General features: G+C 38.2%; 1 protein-coding gene across 1 annotated transcript in view; it reads left to right on the forward strand.

Moving 5' to 3' along the window:
- Positions 1 to 22,668, forward strand: part of Ankfn1 (ankyrin repeat and fibronectin type III domain containing 1) — a 244,704-nt gene that overhangs the window by 180,333 nt on the left and 41,703 nt on the right. Inside the window, exons 10-14 of the mRNA XM_047547242.1 lie at positions 6,166 to 6,265; positions 6,556 to 6,688; positions 7,159 to 7,275; positions 13,197 to 13,412; positions 22,340 to 22,506. Coding sequence (XP_047403198.1) covers positions 6,166 to 6,265; positions 6,556 to 6,688; positions 7,159 to 7,275; positions 13,197 to 13,412; positions 22,340 to 22,506 — 733 coding nt within the window. The remainder of the gene's footprint in view (positions 1 to 6,165; positions 6,266 to 6,555; positions 6,689 to 7,158; positions 7,276 to 13,196; positions 13,413 to 22,339; positions 22,507 to 22,668) is intronic.

Below are 22,668 nucleotides of genomic sequence, written 5' to 3' on the forward strand. Positions count from 1 at the left end.
CACTATCTTGCTTTAACCCTTCAGCAGAGACTTCCCTCTTCCTCCCTCCCTTCCTTTCTTTTTCCCTCTCCCTCTCTCCATATGAATGGTCTGAAAATAAACACAAGAAAAACAGCAGCTGCCATAAGTTCCTTTGTTTTTGAATTGTCCCTTCCCAAGATTCCTCCATGGTGCTGGGTCTTTGGGGATATTGAGCCTCAAAATATCCATCCCCCAAGGAAAATTCCCTGAGCATCCCTGAGGGAGCTCAAATAATTATAAAGACAATCTTAGAAGTCTTCAAATGTATTTATAAATAGTTTACAATGTAATTCCATAGTATCTCTTTTTCATCCTCATTTTGGCAGTTATAGCTGAAGCTAAGTGACTTGCCCAAGGTCACCATGCCAGGAAAGAACAGAATCTGGACTCCAACCTGGGTTTTCGGATTCCAAGTTCAATCATCCTGCCACACCTCATTTCTTCAGTGTCCCAGCCTCACATCAGGACTGGATGCTGAACTTTTAATCTCTCCCTGCATTTTAGTGCTCCTCTGCACCACTGTGCAGGAGAAAGGCTGGCACACCTTCTATAGATCTAAGCCAACTGCACCCAGAGAATCTCTGAGATATTTTTAAGAGCCTCTCTGTCACTCCGGTTGTTCAGCTGAGACATGGGCAGATTTCTGATCTATGCACGCATTCGCAGAAGAGGCGCTTCATTTTATTTTGAGAATTAAAGTCTCCATAAAGTTTTCATTTTCCAACCTCCCATTAGCTCTCCAGCTACACTGCGCTCTCCAGATTCAGGGCACTGCTGGGCCAGGTGGAGGAGAACTCCACAGTTGAAACTAAGAGATGCTATGCTAGCTTGTTTGCACTAGGCATAAATCATACTTAGCATTAGCAAAAAGTTTTCCCAATTACCATACAGCTATGACAACAGGGCCCTTCAGAAATGTTGGCTCCAGCCAGCAATGAGGACAAGTGTTTGCAAGAAAATAATGTTTTTCTAATGACTGGTTCATTAGGAGATGTAAATATGATATGTATGGAAGCAGCTTGAGAAGGAAACCCTAGTGGGATTTCCATTCCTGGCTCTCTAGGAAGACTGAACCCAAACTGGGACCTTCAACACTCCATACTGACTGAAGTCCATGAAGTTCTCCATTATCCAGGGTTCATTTAACCCAGTTGGGGATTACCTGGGCTTCTTTCTCTTCTGTCTCTCCACCTCTTCCTTTGTCCATTGATTCCCAAATAGAAACAAAAACAATAAAGCAATTAGATAGATAATTCTTCACAATTCATAACCATTTTGTGTTTGGTCTTTATCAGAGGGGGAAAGCTAAAGCTTCACATAAGAATGAGGGAACCAGGCTTGGAGGCGCACCCTGTAATCCCAGCAACTCCAGAAGCTGAGGCAGGAGGGTCCCATGTTCAAGGCCAGCCTCAACAACTTATCAGGACCCTGTCTCAAAATTAAAAATTGAAAGGACTGGGGATACAGTTCAGTGGTAAAGCACCCCAGGATTCAATGTCCAGTAATAAAAAATAAAAGAAGGAGGGGGTTTCCCCCTAAGGATTCCTTTTGGATTACTCTCTAATAGTCAGGAAATGGCTGCCTCAACTTCTGTCATGTACATGCTAGTTACTGCAGAAACATAAATATATACACAATATTAGGAAAGATTTAAGTTAGGTCTAAGGTAGAGTTTTCTGAAAAGGAGGAATATTTTTTATATTGAAATGCACTCTGGACATTTAAAGGACACTCAGAGTATATCCCAAAGAATAGCTCTTCTATAAGATGCTCAGTTGCAAAAGGTTCTCCTGTCAGGTAAATTTGAGAAATGCTACATTCTTCATCCCTCTCTTACAAATGTAAAATAGACATTAGAATATTAAAGACACTAATAAAGAGGTATAGTAAATTTGGTTAAACAAGCATTTTCCAAACTTCTTCAGCAATGTAAAGCATTTTTCACAGAACTAATATTCCAAGGCACAAATTTTGGGAAATGCTGATCTATGATATGCCAAGATTAAAGGTACTAGCACACACAAAATAGAAATGATTCTAAGATGATTTAACATAATTCCATCTAAGTTTAACTAATCAATGAGGGCTGATATAAGTATTGCTTATAGAAAACTATAAATTTATTACTTAAAATAGTCAAGCACATTGAGATACTATGTGGTTTACTGGGGACATAAGTCTTTATAAACTTTACAATTATAAAAAATAATTATTTTAGGTACCAGTTCTACCATTTATTAGTTGTGTGTCCTTGGGGAAATCACTTAATATCTCTGAGCCATAGCTTTATCATCAGGATAATAATATCCAACTTGCAGTGTTGTTAGGAGGATTAAATCAGATAACAGTTTAAATTCACCTGGCACAACGTAAGCCCCTTGCAAATTCTAGCTTGTCTTTCTTCCATTGTTCTTCAGATGAAGAAGAGGGATACTTCCTATCCTCAGTACTTTATTGCTATAACTTAAAATTAAAAGGCATTCAGTGATTCCACTGTAATGAGGTGGTATACCATTAAATACACAGTGCATTTCAAACACAGAAGTAATAAAACATCTCTTCTCCTACCAGTACCCTACAGAGGAAGTACCAAAACTCAAGAGTGCCAGAACTGTACAACTAATCTGCATGCTCAATACTAGGATGAAATTTTGAGGAAGATGTTAAGCAAACTTTATTGTTCCCACAGTTCTTGCCCTTCACATACATAATGAATTATAAAGCAGCCTGCTGTTTTCATCATAGGTGTTCTATAGGAGTGAATTTCAATTATCATGCAGTTGTTCAATCTGCAAACTGACATTATCTGAAACCCTGCCTACTGTGTGTCAGGTGCTAGACATGCCAATATGAATAAAGGAAAGTCCCTATGCTCCAAGCACTTACTATATGCTTATAATTAATCTCCAAACTATTCTCCAGCTGGGTCAATCCTCTCTCAACATAATCAGATACATCAGACGTTGCTTCCATTGTATCTCCTTGGAAAAAGCTCTCGTGAGCCCCTTGCCCTGCTGCCACCTGGACAGGTAACTGGCTGCCTCCATGTCCAGTGCACAGCTGCCACTCTGGGCTTGCCTTTCACTACCATATTGCAGGCTTTTCCTATCACTCTCCACTATTGGATTTCTACTTTTGTATCCCAGGTCTTCCTCTTTCCTGGGAGGTGACTTTCCTCTAGTAGCTTCCTGAGAAGGTTGCTTGGGAGCTAATTTTTGGAGACAATCTATGTCTAAAGAAAGATTCATTCCACTTATCATTTACTCCTGGTTTAGACAAGTCTAGAATTCTCAGTTTGAAATAATTTTCCTCCAGATTTGTAAGACTTCGCTGTATGTCTTCTAGCTTTCAGGGCTGAGAAGTCAAGCCATTCTGCTTCCAGAAGTTCTATTTTTCTGACTTCTCTGGAAGGTTTTCATTTTCTTTTGACTTCAGTATTCTAAAATTTCTCTGATGAGCCTTAGAGTCTTTGCCTTTCTTACTGAGTACTTGGCAATTATGGAAGTTTATATCATTCAATTTTGTAACATTTTCTTATTTAATTATTCCCTGCCCTCCTTTTCCTCTCCTCTCTCCTACTACAACTCTTGTTATTCAGATGATGGAGCTCCTCCACTAGTCCTTTAATTCTCTTTTCTTTTTGTTTTTTCCTTCACTTTCCATCCTCATGTTCTTTTACCCTACGTCCTTGAAAGCCACATCAGCTTTATTTTCTAAGACTTCTACTGGAATTTTAAGTTTCTGATAATATATTTTTGAATTTAATTTTTTTTATTTTTACAGACTGCATTTTGATTCATTGTACACAAATGGGGTACAAATTTTTGTTTCTATGATTGTGCACGATATAGTCATACCATTCGTGTAATCAGAGTAATGATGTCTGTCTCATTCCATCATCTTTCATACCCTCACCACCTCCTCCCTCTCATTTCCCTCTACACAATCTAAAGTTCCTCCGTTCTACTCTCACCCATTTTTAATGTTCCCTTTTGTCCTATAATTGGGTCTTTATATAGGCCCCTGCCCTTTTTACAGTATTGTGATATTTTATACCTCAGAGTACTAATTATAGGCTGTATTTCATTTTGTATTTTCTTTTCAGGATAGTCTCTCTTTCCTCTAAGTTATTCATTTGTTTGTTTCTGGACTTTGTATTATTTCATGTTTGATGTGTTTCTCAACTGCCTGGTGATCCTGAGCCATTTGTTTGGCTAAGAGAAATCTGTAGCCATTGGGACGTTCTTTATTTGCAGGCTTCATTGTAAATCCCCAATGTCAGAATCTTCAGGTGTATTCTCTTAGGCTGGTCAGATTCCCCAGAGGGTACAAGTTTGGGTGCCATTTTTCTGAGAACCCAATGGTTTCATCTGGTTTTGATATAACAGCACAACTACCATCATCGCCCATTTTCTTTATACCTGATGTCTCCCTATCTCCCACTGCAAAGACCTGCTTTGTGGTTTTGTTGCTTTGTGGTTTAATTTGATTGGGGGGTTGATTTTGGGTTGTTTTTTTATTTGTTCATTTGTTTTGCTTTCCAGAGATAAGCCAGTAGCTTCCGCCCACAGTGGGGATGGGCTATTTGTCCAGTTATGCAGTAGGGGAGAAGATTTATAAGTCTAACTACTTTGTAACATATTTCAGCAAATCCTTCTGATTTTAGCTCCACATGCACTCCCCCTTCCAGCATCCATGATGCCCATGGAATGAGCTGGGTTACTGTTCAGCTTCTTCCACTGCTGCCTTAGACTTTATCTTTACTCAAATCTGTTATATCCATCTATCCATCTGCTTTCCAGCAACCAGAATTTACTTGCTTTTGTCTTTTTTCCCATTTGTCTTTACAGATGTTTGTCATTTATTTATTTCACTTTCCTTCCCCCTCCCTCTCTCGCATCCCCTCTTTGGTTTTAGTGAAGTTTAGGAAGACAGTGGTATGCAATGAATGTTTACTATGTAGTATTTAACTCCAAGTTCTAGCAACATCATTTGCAAGCAGCCAAACCCATGTTCAAATCAGAAAAAAAAAAAACAAAGCTTTTGTTTTCTTATTCCAGGAATAACCAATACCAGCATAAGTTTGAAATGCACAAATGCTTGTATCAGTCAGCTATTCCTATAGCCTCACAGGCAGAGCCAAATGGGGCCTCAGTCATAGGCTATCTGCCCAGGTTTCTGTGCCCAACAGCAGTGACACAGACCATGTTCTCAGCCCTAGTGACACATTTGTCCAAAGTTCAGTGATTCCATCAACAACTTCAGCTTCCTTCCATTACACAGATTATGAGAGTTGAAATTGGTGATCATCTAGTCTAGCTCCATGGAGAAATGTTTGCAAAGGCTGTTACAGGAAGTCCAAGAATTCTACTAATTTTATTAGCAAAAGTTCTATTTTGTTAACAGAAGAGCAGAACAGAAGCAATGGATGATTTACGCACCATTGTAGCTATAGTACATAGTAGTTTCCAAAAAAAATGTTTGAATGAATGTCTCAGTTTTTCTAGATAATGGTTCTGCAAACTTCAGCAATCCATTTCATGTGTCAGTCTGTTTATTCTTTCAAATAACAAGGAAAATAGTCATACCTATCTCTACAACTATTTTTGCAAGTCAGCATACCCACCCAAAATGCTACTAGTGGGAGTACAGAAGTCTTAGCAGTATGATAGTGGGGTTTTGTTCCTTTTTTTCCCCCTGACCTCCAGACTTTCTGCAATATGCTGATGTTGATTTTATAATAAAAAAAAACTTTAACGTAATGAATAGACTAATAAGGAGAGCTTTGGCAATATTGAATAGTGTGTGTATTACTGGGCAACTGGTGAGGTGAGAGGAAGGCAGAGTTGATTTCATTTCTTTTTATCCTACTTGATAATAAAACATTAATTGTGAGAGAATCAACAGAACATCTGTGGTTTCCCTTGGAATTATAAATATTACTCATCTCCAACATTTTTGAGGAGTTATTGAGTTTACCACTGGCATCTCAAGATATATGACATTCTTGTAGGAATGAATAAACTGAATCCCTACATGAAACTGATAAGTAGCACTGAGGGGACAAGAGATAGGAAGGCAGGAAGAAGGAAAGGGGAGTGTTGAGCTGTCACAAGAAATTTATTATTTTTTTCTATGTTCCAGAAAGTTCAAAATTACAGACCACAGGCCGCAAGCAGTCAGTGTCAAGGAGCCTGAAACACCTTTTCCATTCCTCCAATAAGTTTGTGAAGACCTTGAAACGGTGGGTCCTATATAGTTTTCCAGGAAGTCTTAACTTCTCAGGAATGATCGGGTTTGGATTCTAAGTGGAAACTTGGTAAAAATTTCTTCTTTATTAAAGGAATAAATTCTCCTTAAAATTTGGGCAAGATAATAACTTCTCTGAGTTTTTACTTGTGATACATAGCAGGAATATGTTCCTATGTATGTTTTAAATTCATATTTTGTCATGTAAAAAATATTTTTTTCCAAGAGTGAGTTTGCAAGAGGAGACAGCTAAGGAAAATTTTTTATTTTGCTTTTTCTTTTTAGGGGACTCTACATAGCTGTTATATTTTATTACAAAGACAACATGTTAGTCACCAATGAAGATCAAATACCGATTGTTGAAATAGATGACTCTCACACCAGTTCTATTACACAAGATTTTCTGTGGTTCACAAAGGTATACTGAGTTCTGATTTCATTTTTCCCCACTTTCCACCAGTGTTCTGCACATAAATCTCTGAAACCTTAGTTGGGGTCTCTAGTGATCAAAGTTTGGGGGGTGGAAGTAAATTATCTCAAAGGTCCCTTTCAGACCTAATAGGCCCTATGTCATAAAAAACACCAAAGTAGTGTCTACACTACATTTTCAAAGCAAAGAAGCTTGCATCCTGTCAGAGTGTGTCTCCACTATTCTGAGTTATGGGATCATTTGGCAAAGACTAAAATGTGGATCTGACTGTTTCATTAGCATTCAGATCTTTTTCCAATTGGACAGAGATCAAAAAGTTGTTTCGTGTGTATCTGAAAATGGACTGGAGAACAAACACCGGGGGTCAGGTTTCCTTTTCCCAGCTTTGCTTTGATGCCACAACCTAAATCACACACACTGGCTTGGACGATGATATGACCTCGTGACTTCTTTTGCAGCTGTCTTGTATGTGGGAAGACATAAGGTGGCTGAGGCAAAGCGTACCTATCTCCATGTCTTCATCCACAGTGCTGCAAACTCGACAGAAGATGCTCGCTGCAACTGCCCAGCTACAGGTGAGGGACCAGATTTCAACCCAGACGCTCAAGGAAGGGTTTTGTTTATTTCTTAAGTTGGGAGCATTCAGTTATCAATCTTACCTGGAAAGGAAAAGGGTGGGTTCCTTCCTGTTTCAGATCTCTAAGTCCTTGAAGGCATCTTGGACAGTTTAAACTGCATGTCTACTCATGTGCAAGCCTGTGCCTTTGGTGTGACCCCCTAAACAAGGACTTAGGAAATTTACATTCTAAATGTGATATTAATTGGTAAATTCAGTTCTCCTTCAGGGCTTCAGATTCATCACTTGCAAAACAAGACGAATTTGACTAGATAATTTGAGGCATGCCTGCTGTTCAGGCAGCCTATTCCTATATGAATGTGTAGAAAAGGAGACAGAAGCCACCAGGTATTTTGAGGGTTTCTGGATGTGCCACTTTAGGTAAACCATAGGCATTTATGCTTACTCACAAAGGGTAAACGTCAAAAAACAACTCTAAAAAGAACCCCTTACATATTACCATTCAAATCAGATAAGTCCCTCAATCCTGTAAGAATCTTTGTAGGTCACAAATCTCCTGGAAATGGCAGTGAATTCTAACCAAGTTCTTCTGGGTTTTCCTCTCAATGTTTTCTGTATGGCCTTAATTTGTGCCTCTTAGCACAGAAAATCATTTGCTACATGGAATCAGGGTCCTTAGGAGATCACTAAGTCTTTTTCAGAGATGGTTACCTACCTGCAAAGCTGAGAGTTACATCAACAGTAGAAATCTGCAAACAGGAATCCATTTAAGCCGTGCTTGACTGAGCCATACCAGCCATGGTAAAAAAATAAGGTCATAATTTTTTTTAATTCTATGCCCCCCCTAAAATTACAGGAACTTCATTTCTTGAACCCCTACATAACAATTCAACACTCTGCACTAATAACTATTGTGCTGCTAATAAAATTAATTCTGAAAGGTTACTGCTGCCCCTCTGTGTTATACTCCTGTACGTAGGTTTTTTACTGTCTTGTGTCCTCAATGTCCTCAGAGGTTTTAGCTAACAGTTCTCTTCATTTCAACTTACTCTGTTGCAGAATCTTCTCCTAAACTCAAGGAGAAGTTCTTGAAGCCAGGCCACGGTGACTGTGCTGAATTCATAGCATCCCTTCCTTTCATCACTGATCCAGTGGATTGGACCATGCCACTATCTCTCAAACTCCTCTTTCCTTAGGATGAAGTACATACCCAGGAGACACAGACCCCTTAGTGGACCCTCCCTTTAGCCCACCATGCAACCCAGACCTGTGTGGACTGTAGACTGAGCAACCTTGGAATTTCAAGCAAAGCTCTTTATCATGTGTTTATTGAAGGTTTCCTAGAACACGTTCATCTGATATCAGTAACATGAGAAGGATCAGACTGTTACAAGCCAATGTAGTCAGATGCTGAGGGAAGCCATGATGGCCAGTGTGACCCCACTCAGCTACTCTCATAGCAATAGTCTTGGATTTCCTTGGCCCCCAAATCTATTGATCCCATCGCTTTTCATAATGCATTATGCCTTGTTTAGATTCCCTTATTTACCATAACCATTCCCTTGAAAGTATTCTAAATTTTTTGCCTCCATATAGTTTATTGGGGGAAAAGCTCAAGTCTGAATGAATCCAATATGTCTATACTAAAGTAGTTGCATCTTGCTTGCTGCAGAAAAAAAATTAAACACACAAAAGAGGAAAGTTGACTGTGTTTGTGTTAAACTCATTCATGACTTCAGTTCTCACATGGAAGGTTAACTAGTGATCCCATCCCATTTCTTTAATAAATTAGCTTTCTCACACTACAAAGAAACTATTTAAAACCTTCTCCTTTCCTCCACACCCCTTCCCATTCCCCACATTTTCTGTCTCCATCTCAGGTAATGGCTTTACTGTCTAATTCATTAAGTGAATAAATGAGAAAGGGAATAATTTTTTCACCAAATTTACAAAACTCCTTGCATTGATCCTACCTTCTCCTTCTTCCTTCCTATTCCAACAGCTAGTCTCACTCCTCCTACCAAAGGTGCAAGCCTCCACATACGCTCTGGATCCTGTCTCATGCCTCCCATACTAATTTAAAAATACTCTAGTATCTACAATTTTACCTCCCCCCAAATTGCTCTCTTGACCCTCCATGCCCCTTCAGCTACCAATCTCTCTTCTCCCCGCTTATACCCAAATTTTTGAAAACATTGCCTACATTCTCTTTTTTCCATTGACTTCCTCTTTTCCCATCAGCCCTCAGCCCTCTCTCACTTTTGCTGCCACCATGTCTGTAAAACTGTACTCTAAGGCCACCAGTAATCAGAGGCAAATAATACTAATGAAGCCTGTGAGTCCCTGTGAGTATGGGAGTCCTGGAGTGGTTTAGGTGAGGAGAAGAAGTTGGGTTGCCATCGAGAGGCATTTCTGAGAAATAGTCTAAAAAAAATTTTGAGAGGAAAAGGGGACCCAAAATTCCAGATACTCCAGTATATGAGGGAAAGGTGACAGGAGAAGTAGGGCTTCTTTTCTCATTCTAAATAAATATTCATTTTTATACCTAATTTTATATTTTCAATTTTGTATTCCTTCTCTTAATGACAACCCCAAAATGATATGGTGCAGGTCCCCCAAAAAATCCATTTCCATTCCTATCAATGACTTCTGTTTCACTCAATGACTACTTTTAAGTCCTCTTTGCAACTGATATCCCAGCAGCATTGGATATACATGGTCCCGTTCTCCTTTTTCAAACTGGCATATTCATTGGCTTCCACACTCTCCTGATTTTCTTCCAACTGTCTGGCCTGTCTTTCTCAATCTCTTTTGCTAACTCACATGCTATTTTCTGTTTAGAATCTTCTTCTACTACCTCTTTGTCTTGCTAATGCCTACATTCCTTCATATCCCAGCTTAATTTTTGTACTTCCTTTCTCTGATCTTCTGATTAGTTGAATCATTCCCACAGTATCTTGTATTCTTCTTTCAGAATGATGGCCATAATCCCATTCATTGTTTTTTCTTTGTCTATATAGTGATCCACTTGGATCATAACATCCTGAGTCTGAAGAATGTATCTATTTTGATTACATCTATATCCCCAATGCCTGGTGTGTACTGGGTCTTCAGTGCTTACTAGTTGGATGAATACGTGTATTTGTCTGTTCAACCCAAGGCACCTCAAAAATCGCAGTTGCGGGAAACTCCATCTAAGCAAACAGAAAAGTGATCACAGAAATGTGTCTCATACACCGTTACTACCTGGATATTTCTCCAGCCCTGCATAGCAATCAGAGCCTCACAGTCTTCAACAAATAGTCAGCCCCTTATAGATCCCTCATCAAAAGCCTGTTATAGAGTCCCTTCTCTCCTTCATATTTTTGTATGTCCAATTAAATAATAGAAGTTGCTTTCATTTTTTGCTGTGGGCTCTATTGCCCAAACTATCTTCTAGTCTCTAGGATGAAAATGTCTAGAACTATGAAATGTTTAAAAGAGATAAGAGTTTTTAAAGTGCTTAGTACAGTACCTGGCAGCTAGTCTGCTGAACAAATGAAAGTTTAATTACATAGGAAATGTCTAGCACCTTCTTTTGGCAGGGGGAGGGATAAGGTACAAAAAAAACCTTTTCAGATGAAGAGGAAAACTCAACTTGTGAATTGATACAACATTTTAGGTCACTTTACTATATAAAATTTTTTGCAATGTTCTGAGGAAAGTAAAAATGTATTACATGTAACTTCATAGGCAACAGTCATATGTAAATCCTGTTAGTTCCTCTTGCATATTTTATCTTACTCTCCTCCTCTTTCCATTCTAACTACTTACTGCCTGATTATTCCAATTACATCAAAAGCCTTCAAAGTCACCCCTCTGCTTCCACTCTTACTCTTCAGTCCATTTTCCATACTTCTGCCAAAGCAGCCAGCCTAAAAGGTCCCGACCACAGTACTCCCTGCCTTTCAACAGTGGCCCAGTATTTTACCATGACCTTCAGAGCCTTAACCACAATCTGTCTCTCTCCTCTGTGTCCACCGTGCGCTGACTTAACCTGTATTGTGGTGTATACCAATTGGTACAATTTATTCCATTTTCTGTTTCTGCTCTATAATAATCTCCTCCTTTAATTAATATGTAATAATAAATAATAGAACAACTTTTATTTTTTTAACAGAATAGGTACCAGGTACTGCGCTAAGTGCTTTACAAACTACCTCATATAATCTTCACTATAACATGAGGATAATGTACTAGTATTGATATTCATTTAACAGATGATAAAACTGAGGCCAAGAAAAGTTAATTTGTGTCCAAGGTCACACAAATAGAAAGTAGCACATACGGATTCAACTCCAGATCCATATTTCTCCAAGGACTGCATTCTTACCAGTCTTTTAACATATTATTATGTGCTAATTTACAAAAGTGGACAAAGTTTTTAAATGAGAAATTATTCATGCTACGTTAAAAAACAGTCCAACTATTAATGAATGGCAGCCAGCCCTCAAACTGAATATCAGTTAAGTCAAGTCTTAATAGCAGTGGTGGCTGAGGATGAGTCTAACTAGCTCAAGAAAGCAAACTGTTAAATATTCAGGAATATTGAAAACTGTGTTAAATCCTGGGTAGCCTGAAATCAACTGTGGCAGGTATATTTACACCAGAGATTGGTGTATGCTACAAATCAGCCATGCCCCATTTTTTGTTTTGTTTTGTTTTGTTTTGTTTCATTAGCCAGTTTACCAGCACAACACCACTTATTAGCAAACCACCTCTATATAAAATCATGGAACTACATAGGACTGAACTAAAAAACTTATCCAAACTAGCTCTCTATGATTTAGAAGTCGTTCATTTGGAAAGGAAAAACCTAAGTGATTAGGCCTTTTTAAGAAAATAATAATTCTGCCAAATGAATTTTTATGATACACTAATAATTATGGAATTCCTTACTCATTATGTATCTGATCTTTGTGAAGAATAAAAAGCATAAGACATAGTCCTTACTCCAATGTTTTCACAGACATGAATACTGACCAGCTGGCTCATTTATTTTTAGGACAGCCTTGTCACTTTTACAAATTCCAGTTCACTTTTGCTCTAATGCTAGCAGGTCATCTCATCATCTTTATGTGCGTTCACAAAAGTACCAATTGGGAGTTTGGGGATTTTTTTTTTAACATAGATATTTTTTAAAAGATGGAATTTTATCCTAATCATCCAGTGCTCTAAATAAGAAATCTTCACACCCTGCATATCTGTAAAACTCCTATTCATTCTGGTAACACCCACCCAGATCCCTCCACGCTTAGTGTGGCGTCCTTCCCTTCCTACCTTTCTAAAAGTATTGTCTGCCTTAGTTGAACTAATTCATAAGAAATTTTAACAAACTTTTAAATAAATGAAACTCCCTCAAATGCAGATAAGTCAAACCAGGACAATCTTTCAATTAAAGCATCTTGAAGGGAATGTGTAGTCATTTGGGGATCTGTACAATGTGCTACATTGTCAATTCACTTCTTCATTTTAAACAACCCCACCTCATACTAGCTTACTGTAGATTTCTTGAAAACTCCACAAATAGCATACTTGAAATATCAGGCATTTTTCTTTAAAACATCTGGGATTCTCTTCAAGTGCTGGTAACTGAGGTTTATGTGCTGGTGTGTTATGTGGGTAAGAGATATTTACAGATATTGAATTTGCTTAAAAAAACATAATTTTTGTGCCTCTTGCTATAATCTTTTCAGGCTCATGGTGAAGATATTTTCTTTGAGCTTCTGTTAAGAACATTTTTATGATGAAACATATTCTAGATTTAAGTCTGAAAAACAGCTTCTCAGAAATCAGATAATTATTCATGTCTTTGGTTGCAATTGTGTTCATTTTCTTTTACAATACCAACTAAGCTGCCAGTAATCTATCTGTTTCTAGAATTTACTTGGAACGCACAACTTGGGAAGAGTTTACTATGAGCCCATTAAAGACCGGCATGGAAACATACTCATAGTCACCATCAGGGAGGTGGAGATGCTTTACTCCTTTTTTAATGGCAAATGGATGCAGATCTCAAAGCTTCAAAGTCAGAGGAAGTCTCTATCAACACCCGAAGAACCAACAGCCTTAGACATTTTACTGATAACTATCCAGGTACAAAGTGTTTTTGTTTTTGTTTTTGTTTTTAATTTTCTGATATATTTGAAATCCCAAATACTGTTGTGGAGGCTCTAGTGAAATACACCAAAGGACATATTCAGATTCAGTGATTGAGATTCCTGAGATGGGCCATTCCTCATACTCTAGAAACAGGAAAGATGCCAAAGCTTATTTTTATTTATCCCTCTCTAGATCTGGAACTCATCAAGTAATACAAAGAATGATCACTCTGAAAATGCCCTGACCAACTGAACCAATAAGAAACACTCAGACCAATGACTGAGTAGGTATCTATCCATAGTGTAACCAAGACATTAAATCAATACCAGATTGGATTATAATAATAATACAAGTAGAGTATGTGTTTGGATATATTCATATGTATATAATACTGAACAAAACCACTCTCATATATACTTACTCTTGTTTGTTCTGACAATACTCTCTTGGAACAGACAGGCATGATTAAATCCATTTTAGGAATGAAATAACCAGGGTTCAAACAGACTGACACAGAGCTATACATAGAGATTCAATTTAGCAAAACTAGTGATGCTTCCATGTCATTCAGCTCTTCATTTGCACAAGCTCTTCCAAGGCACTGACTAGCATCCTAGCAATTTGCATTGATAATTTTGTATTATTTTTCTTAGAGAAGGGACCAGAAACTGTGTTATCTTCAGATCCTGCAAAACATGGAATGTACCCCTGGGTGCACAGCTAGAAAATGGCTGAACTGAGATTTCAACTCAGCTCTTCTTATTGGAAGTTGGCTTCTTTCTGCTCTGTCACATAACATCCTGGGATAGGAGTTAGGATTTTTGTGAGTGAGGGATGGGAGATGAAATAAAGGATGAAAGTACTCATTGAGTACTGAATAGGCACCAGAATTCAGAACCCAAGCAACTTAGATGCAGACTCTTGGCCTGGATGGTAGTAATGGGACACAAGCCTATGCCTGTTCATGAGTGCATGCTCTGTCTTGCAACCACACTGCCTCAAGTGTCCTTGTGTTCTTAAGTGAGCATGGACATCAAACTGTTCCTCTCTCTCTCTCTCTCTCTCTCTCTCTCTCTCTCTCTCTCTCTCTCTCTCTCTCTCTCTCTCTCTCTTAAACCCTGTGATATGTGAGTTGTATAGAACTCTCCATTTAGGAAGATAAACTGGCAGAAACATCTAGACTGAGCCCCATGCACTCAATGGCATACATCCACCAGACAGCCCACCTGGAGTAACAGGAAAGGAAGGGCCCAGTCATACCTGAACAAGCTGAATCTGCATGTTGGTCCCAATAGCCACTCATGGTCACCTTTAACAGCTAATTTACTTTCTAACTTCCTTTCATTCCCAACTGAGGGGTGCCTGGTACAATAATCTCACCTGTTCATTACTTACACTGCCCCAAATCAGGACAAAAGTCCAACACAGCATGGGTAAGCTAATTGGTCAAAGCCAATGCCTCTGGATTTGATTTTATGGAATGTGGGTTCATAGGAAATTGATAGAGTGTATGTGCATATGTGGAGGAGGTGGGGGCAGGGAACACAGACACATTCGTGGCTCCCCTCTTCACCTTTTATAAGCAAGTGCTAAAAGAAACATTTAAAAAATCATAATAAATTGAGCTTTTACAGGGTGACTAATACACTAATCCCCTATAGGGATAAACTGGGGTCTGGGCTACCTTTGCTCCTAGAAACACAGCCCAGGCCCCAGCATGATATAATACCTGGTTTCTCCTAGACTTATTACATTAAAAATATGTTACAGGTGCAGAAAAATTCCAATCTGGTGAAAGGTTGTTAGAGAAGGAGACCAAAAATAGAGGCAGGATCAGGTTTCCACACAGATCCAAGTGGAAAATTTACCCCTGCTGACTGGCGCATTCCTGCTTGATGTCATTCCCACCAACCCCACTCTCCCTTTTCTTTCCCCCACTTTTTCTCTCTCTCCACCTTCTCATACAGGTCCTATGCTGGAGAGGAAATGTGGAATAAAACTCCTAGGGCTGGTATACAATCAGTTCTAGACTTAAGATTTAATTATGTTAGGAGTTGACTACACCAACTCAACATGAGGGCTGAGTTAGGTCTTGATGCAAAGACTGCTTGGCCCAAAGCAGTCTGGGTAATTCCCACATAACTGGCCACAGACTACTTGATTTTCTCAGGGAAGTAGAGTGATAACCACCAGGCTTCTTGATTGGAAGCCTAGGTTTCTTCCTGCTACCTTATAACACATCCTGGTCACCCTTTGGAATCAGGCTGACTGGCTATGGTTCCTTTCTAGTTATGTGACCAGAGCAAGTTATTTAACTTCTCACTCCTTATATCTACTCCTCCTCCAAAGTCCTATTTCATAGGGTTCTAATGAAGATTTAATGGGTTCATATGGAAAGCAGAAGAGTACCACAATAAACTTAGTTATTTTTATTATTTCTCTTCTCAGAAAAATCCAAGCAATACTAGGTTCTCCTCAGGACACACCCCATCCACCTCTTCTTCCCTGCTCTTCTTGGAGACCTCTGGCACTGGCCCAGTCATCCTTTGGGACACTTCATCATTTCATCTACCTTTCTTAACAATTAGGAAAATCTGTATTAAAACTATATGATCTACAATAGGGTTTTCAACAAAGGCCAGGGTTGTAACAAAATCTCAGTCTGTAACTCATCTCTAATCCATAGGGCCCCGGGTAAGCTCCAATACCCAACTCCTTCAACATCCTGACCTCCTCAAACCCAAACCTTCAAAACTGACCTCTCTCATATATCTAGTAGAGAAAAATCATTATCATGCTTTCTTGGGAAAGAAAAGAGAGATATGGATCATTTAGAGTCCCTCTAAACAATCTAATTGGCAATGAATGTATATCCAATAAGAAGTCCCCTCTTGGGTGCTGGGTTATTCTCTTCAGGGGTTATTTCAGGAACTGAATACCTCATACATGAAGTTTCCTCTGAAGATTAATCTCTCACATGTTAACTCTATATTCAACTTTACAGTACTGTGCAACATCTAAATTATTTGATCCTCATGAAAACACAGTTGAGATTGAATAATTCTATTGTCTAGTTCACAGATGAGGCCATGGCTTTCAAGGAAATAGCTGGCCAAAGTCATACCAGCTGAAATGCAGCATTAAGAGGTACTAGTACCCACATCCCTGGTTCCCTTCCCATTTCACCATGCTGTCTTATACTGCCTGCACCCACCACTTTGCTTTCTTTGCCTCCTTTCTTTAAAGTATGTCCAGGGAAACCATGGTGAGGCTTGTCCTCTTTCTCCTCCCATCCTTGCTTTCCTTCTCTTCTTCTTGTCATCTCCAGGTACTCAGCATCCTCTTACACTGCAGGTGCCCAAGACCTGCTACTTCTGCCTTTTTCTACTGTTTTCTCTGCACTTTCCTATTCTTTCTATCCCCAAGCAGCAACTAACATAAGTATCAAAACTTACAGGAATCAAAAAAAGATTAATGAAAATGAGCTAATTTCTTAATGCCTTAAGAAGCAATTGAGTTCACACAAAAACTCATTCATCAGTGTTCATACAATCAATCATTATTCATAACAGCCAGAGGGTAACATCCAAGAGAGCTGATGAATGGGTAGACAAAATGTGGTGTAACCATATGATGGAATATTATTCATCCATAAAAATGAATGAAGATCCATGTTACAGAATGGATGAACCTTGAAAACATTATGCAAAAATGAAAGAAGCCAGACACAAAATGCCACTTATTGTATGACTGCCTTTATATGTTTGCTATATTCATAATAAGCAAATTCATAGAGACAGAATGTAGATTAGTGGTTCTAGGGGCAGGGGAGGAGAAATTGGAGAATGATAATGAATGTGAGGGTTCTTTCTGGAATTATGAAAATGGCCTAGAATTAGACAGTGGTGGATAGTTATACCTTGTAAACATACTACACTGAATAGCATGCTTTAAGAGGATGGATTTTATGGTGTGAGTTCTCAGGTTTAAAAAAGAAACAAGTGAAAGTAATAGGGACTACATTAATATGGAGAATTCTTGTCCCATCTAAAGAGGCATCCCTATTCAGCCTCGGCTATTACCGAGTAAGAATGAAAAAAAGCATGCTCTGCTTTTTGAGAGAAGTTGGAAATCCAGAATGTAGAGTGAAATCTCTTTAAAAGCTAGAAAACAATTCAGCAAATTAAGATTCTTTGTGGCCTATGTAATCTTGGTCTTGCAATCACTATTTGCAACCTATGCCACCCTGTACAATTCACCTTCCACACCTCATCCAGCACAATAAAGGTCCTGCAGTTATCATAAAAGCAACTATCTATTGTTTCCTTAACAAGATCTCAGGATATCTGATCAATATACCCTTCCCAGTTACTGAACCAGCATAGCATATTTTCCCCCAGAGGCCCAGCCCCAGAACCCACCACCTCTGGGCCTTTCACTTCATATTGAATAAACAGTTTTTTTCAACACCAAGTAGGTGCCAGGCACTCTTCTAGGTGCTATATGAAAAACAAATGAATAAGTCAAGGTCCTTGCTCTCAAGGAGTTCAGTCAAGGGAAGGAGACAGACTTGTAAACAAATCAAGGTAATACAAGGCAGAATTAAACCAGTGCCTGATAGCAGTACAAACAGTGTACTATGGGAGTGCACACAAAGCAGCTATTAATTCTGCCTGGAAATATCAGGGAAGGTATTGCAGAAGATGTGGCATTTGGCTGAGCCATGAAGGTAAGTTAAGTTTATCAGGTGAAGAAAAGAGAGCAAGAGAAGGGAGTGAGGAGGAATTAAACTAAAGGGCATAGTAAAAAAAATGAGACAGAACCTGGAAGAGCAGATCTCACCCTCCCTTGGTTAAACATGGACCTTAAACAATCTTCTTATGACCTTTATTATGCTGAGTTAGAAAAACTGGCTTACATGTTCTTTCCCATATACTGAAAAGTACCATGAAGGGAGGAATCATGTATTGTTCATCTTGGTGTCATTAATAACCTAGCATGATGCTTTATACATAGTGGGTGCTCAATAAAAGTTGGTAGGATAAGTGAATAAACAAACTAACGAAAAAAAGTGAAATTAGGAAATGCATGCAGACAGAAAAAGCAATCCATTATGGCTGGATACTGGGGACACAAAAGGACTATAATGGAAGGCAGAGGCTAGAAATGCAGGTTAGAACCTAAGACAGGTAAATATATAGACCTACAGACATCCAAATTGGTTTTACAGGGCCTTTCCTTTTTTTCTATTTTTATTTTTATTTTTACAGAATGCATTTTGATTCCTTACACAAATGGAGTACAACTTTTCATTTCTATGGTTGCACACAACCTAGATGCCCTTCCATAGATGAATGGATAGAGAAACTGTGGTATACATACATGATGGAATATTTACAGGGCCTTCCTAGTGTACTTTAGATTTGGTGAATAAGGCAGTTTGTTTCTCTTCCCAAGAATTTTTCAGGTTGCAAAAGCATTCAGACCAATGAAGGATAAATTACTATGTAAAGGAAAGGGAATACATAGTAGATGCTCAGTAATAGTCCTTTTAAAAATTGAACCAAAGAGTGAATTACTCCATCCCAGAATGGTGTTGGTTTTTATATAACCATGGTATGTTCCTAACTCACAATCTATTTGTGGTTACTTCTGACCCGCACATGTTTTTCTCTCATACCCTGATCCATCCTATGTTTGTACTCTTGGATTTGAATCTTTACAAGCACATTTTCCTACTAAGTTTCAACCCTAATTATGATAGGCTTATTTTTCCAATACATTGGGTCATTCATAGCTTTATTACTATTTGCCAGAAAATCAAAACCACACTAAATTTGGGACCCACAAATTTGACACACACATTCTTGATTTTCTTTGTCTGGAATGTCAATAAATAAGCTGAACAGATTGGTCCTCTGGACCAGTCCCTCCTGGGCCATCACTCAATCCATGTACTATTCCCATACCATCTTCATTAACCACAAATCTTCAACCCAGATATTCAGCTTATTAAAGTAATATGGTCAAGATTCTACTTGTTTTCAAGTTATCCTAATGAAACAGATTACACTAGAGACTTCTCCTTGGTTGGTGGATCCTATTTTATTGCTGTTAAAATTGTCTGTGTGATTTGCTCTTCACAAACCCATGGTGACTTCTCTTTAGTGCCTTGGGATTTCCTGCGTGACTGCAAATTGATTGTTTGATGGTTCTTTCTCATTTTTCCTAAAGATCAATATGTTGAAGGTCTTTAATTACTAGGGTCATCCTCTGCTTTTTCCCCTTTCTGTTGCAAAAACAGGCATATTTGTCCTTTTCTAGTCTTTAGGGACTTCTAGTTCTCCATGACTTCTTAAAAATAATGACCCACGAGTCTATAGCCACATCTGTTTGTTCAATAAGTACCCCTAGGTTGCATATCATCAAATTCTTCTGATTCAAATACTTCTCATTTTTATTCCCACATTAACCATTTCTCTCTCCTTAATTAGTTGTTTATTTCCTAAAACACTTACCTTGACCAAACTCCTTCCAGTCAACTGCTTACTTAAGATCTATTTATAAGAAACATGATAGAAAATATTCTATAATGTAAGTTCAGCCTTTTCCACCCTGGTATTAATAACAATTCATCCTTCTCAACCAGAATATTAAAAAAATATTAATTTTTAAAGTTTCATGAAACTTTAAAAGTTCTTTAGACTTTGTTTTTTTGTACATATTCCCAATTGTTGCCATTCTTATTTTGTCCCTTTGTGCAATTACCATGTTGTTTTAGAGATGTGATGTGGTTTCCACATGTTGTGTAGCTATTTTATGCACAAATAGTACTAGGTACTACTGACAAAAAAGCAATAAAAATACAACTCTGCCATAAATTTTGCAGTCTAATACAAAAGAAGACAGAGGGGGCAGGGATATGCTCAGTGGTAGAATGCTTACCTATCATGTGTAAGGCCCTGGGTTTGATCCCCAACACACCCACACCAAAAAACAGGGGAGGGACAGAAATAAAGTGCTTCTTTCACTGTATGCCTCCATTGCCTCTATTATAAATCTGACTTCGGTATGTTACAATCACCTGTTTATTCATCTGTCTTTCTCCACCTCCTCAAGGTAGAAGTCACATCATATTTACCTGAAACCCCAATATTTCCCATAGTCACCAATACACATGGGAACTCATGCTTTGTAAAGATGGGACAGTAAAGATGGGACAGAGGAGAAAATACACAATAGAGCATGACAGATGCTGCAGATAGTTAATCCTATAGATGAGAAATTGTTCCTTTAGAGCATAGTGGTCAAGGAAAAAAAACCTCATACCTTTCTCTTCCATATATACAAGTTTATTTTTAATTTTGTGCCTCCTCTACATTTAGTACAGATTTGATTCCCTTTATTTTGTTCTTATTTATTCATCTTTATTAGTACTTTTTTTACAAATCTTAATTTTAAACACATATGAGGTACATAGTGATGTTTGATATAGATGGGCACTGTAGAATGATTAAATCAAGCTAATTAGCATTTCCACCACCTCACTGGCTTACCTTTCTTTTTGTGGTGATACTTTTGAATCTTAGTTATTTTACTCTTTGTGAAAACCAAGCTAAACTCTAGCTTGTAGGAAACCTTCCCTTATAATGAGTACCTGACTCATCACTCCTAAATCTCTCACATCCTTCTGCCCAAAGGTTTAAAAAGCCTTATCTACTAACATGGGCAGAAGGGAGCATCTGTGTTTTCTAATTATTAACTGAGTCCCTCCAGTTGTTCAGGGAGGCAAAAGTCATAACCTAAATAGTTCATTAGAGTACTGACCACAAATAAAACAAGAATTGATTCAAATATCTCTCTGTACTTAGTTGGCACTTCCTACTATACCAACAACTTCATTCAGTCTCTGCAGCCTGTAGAATATAATGTAAATTCAATGCCAATCCATTACAAAGCAAAATTTTAAATATTGCAAAAGATGCTAAATTTTGTGAAACTGATGAAGATGATGTGGAGACCTAATCAACTCACATGCAAAGCACTGACAATTGAGACTCTAGAAGTGGTAGACTAGTTATGATTGACAAGCACAAAATGAACAAGAACTGTATAAGAACATTTTAAGATTCCAGGAAAAAAAAAGTCTTAAGATTCCAGGAAAAAAATTTGAAGCCCTCAAATATTTTTGCAAAAATTATCCTCTTCATGATGACATTGTAAAAATCAAATATGAGGAGTATCATTTCAGTTATAATTTAATCTAAAGAATTAACTCTCCCCCCAAAAAAGGCAATCAATGCTTAATGCATTCTCTCTTCATTCTCAGAATTAGGGTATAACTAAAAATTAATAACATAAGATAAAATGATTATCTCAGAATTACTTTTTAATTTTTAAGGTACAGAACCAATCAACCTTTTATTTCTACTTGCTATAAAATTTTGACTCTGATTTAAATAGTTTCCTTTATAATGGACTTTTCCATTTTAATTTTTCTGAAAGCACGAAACTTCTTTCAACTGCATTGTCCGCTTTTATACTGGCAAATGTCTGTTTTCTCTCAGCTAAACAGTAAACCCTTCAAGGAAAGAAATTATGAATTCTATCTTTATTATCTGCATCCACCACTACCAGCTTATTCCCAATGACAACCCACACACCTAGCCTTGGCATAGAAATGTGAGTAAAGTAAGCATGCAGACTATGTTGAAGGGAGATTCACTGACTTGGGGGAGAACTCTCCTAAAGGTGAGACTAGCTGCAGCACCAACACTCCCCCTATATGTATGAGGGTACCTGTGTTCCTCACCTAATTATTCATAGCTCCTATCATTCATGACAAGCCCATCTTAAAGAGGAAAAGGTTTTGAGATGGTCTTTCAATGTGATTTCTTATTTTGTCTTGTTTCATCCTACAGGATATCCTCTCCTATCACAAAAGGAGTCATCAGCGTCTCTCTCCTGGATTATATCTAGGTTACCTAAAGCTATGTAGCTCTGTGGATCAGATCAAAGTGCTTGTAACTCAAAAGTTACCCAACATCCTCTGCCATGTGAAGATTCGTGAAAACAATAATGTTTCCAAGTAAGTGGTCAGGAGTTAGGATTTTCCTTGTGATGAAACAATGGCTCAAGTGACCAATTTGATGTGCCCGAAGGAAAATGAGACGTTACTTGCCATCCCAGTTTCAATGGTGAGATGTCACACAGCACACTGCCACAACTGAGATTTAATGCTAGGATAAGG

Source organism: Sciurus carolinensis, chromosome 3, assembly GCF_902686445.1.
Source record: "Sciurus carolinensis chromosome 3, mSciCar1.2, whole genome shotgun sequence".
Lineage (NCBI taxonomy): Eukaryota > Metazoa > Chordata > Mammalia > Rodentia > Sciuridae > Sciurus > Sciurus carolinensis.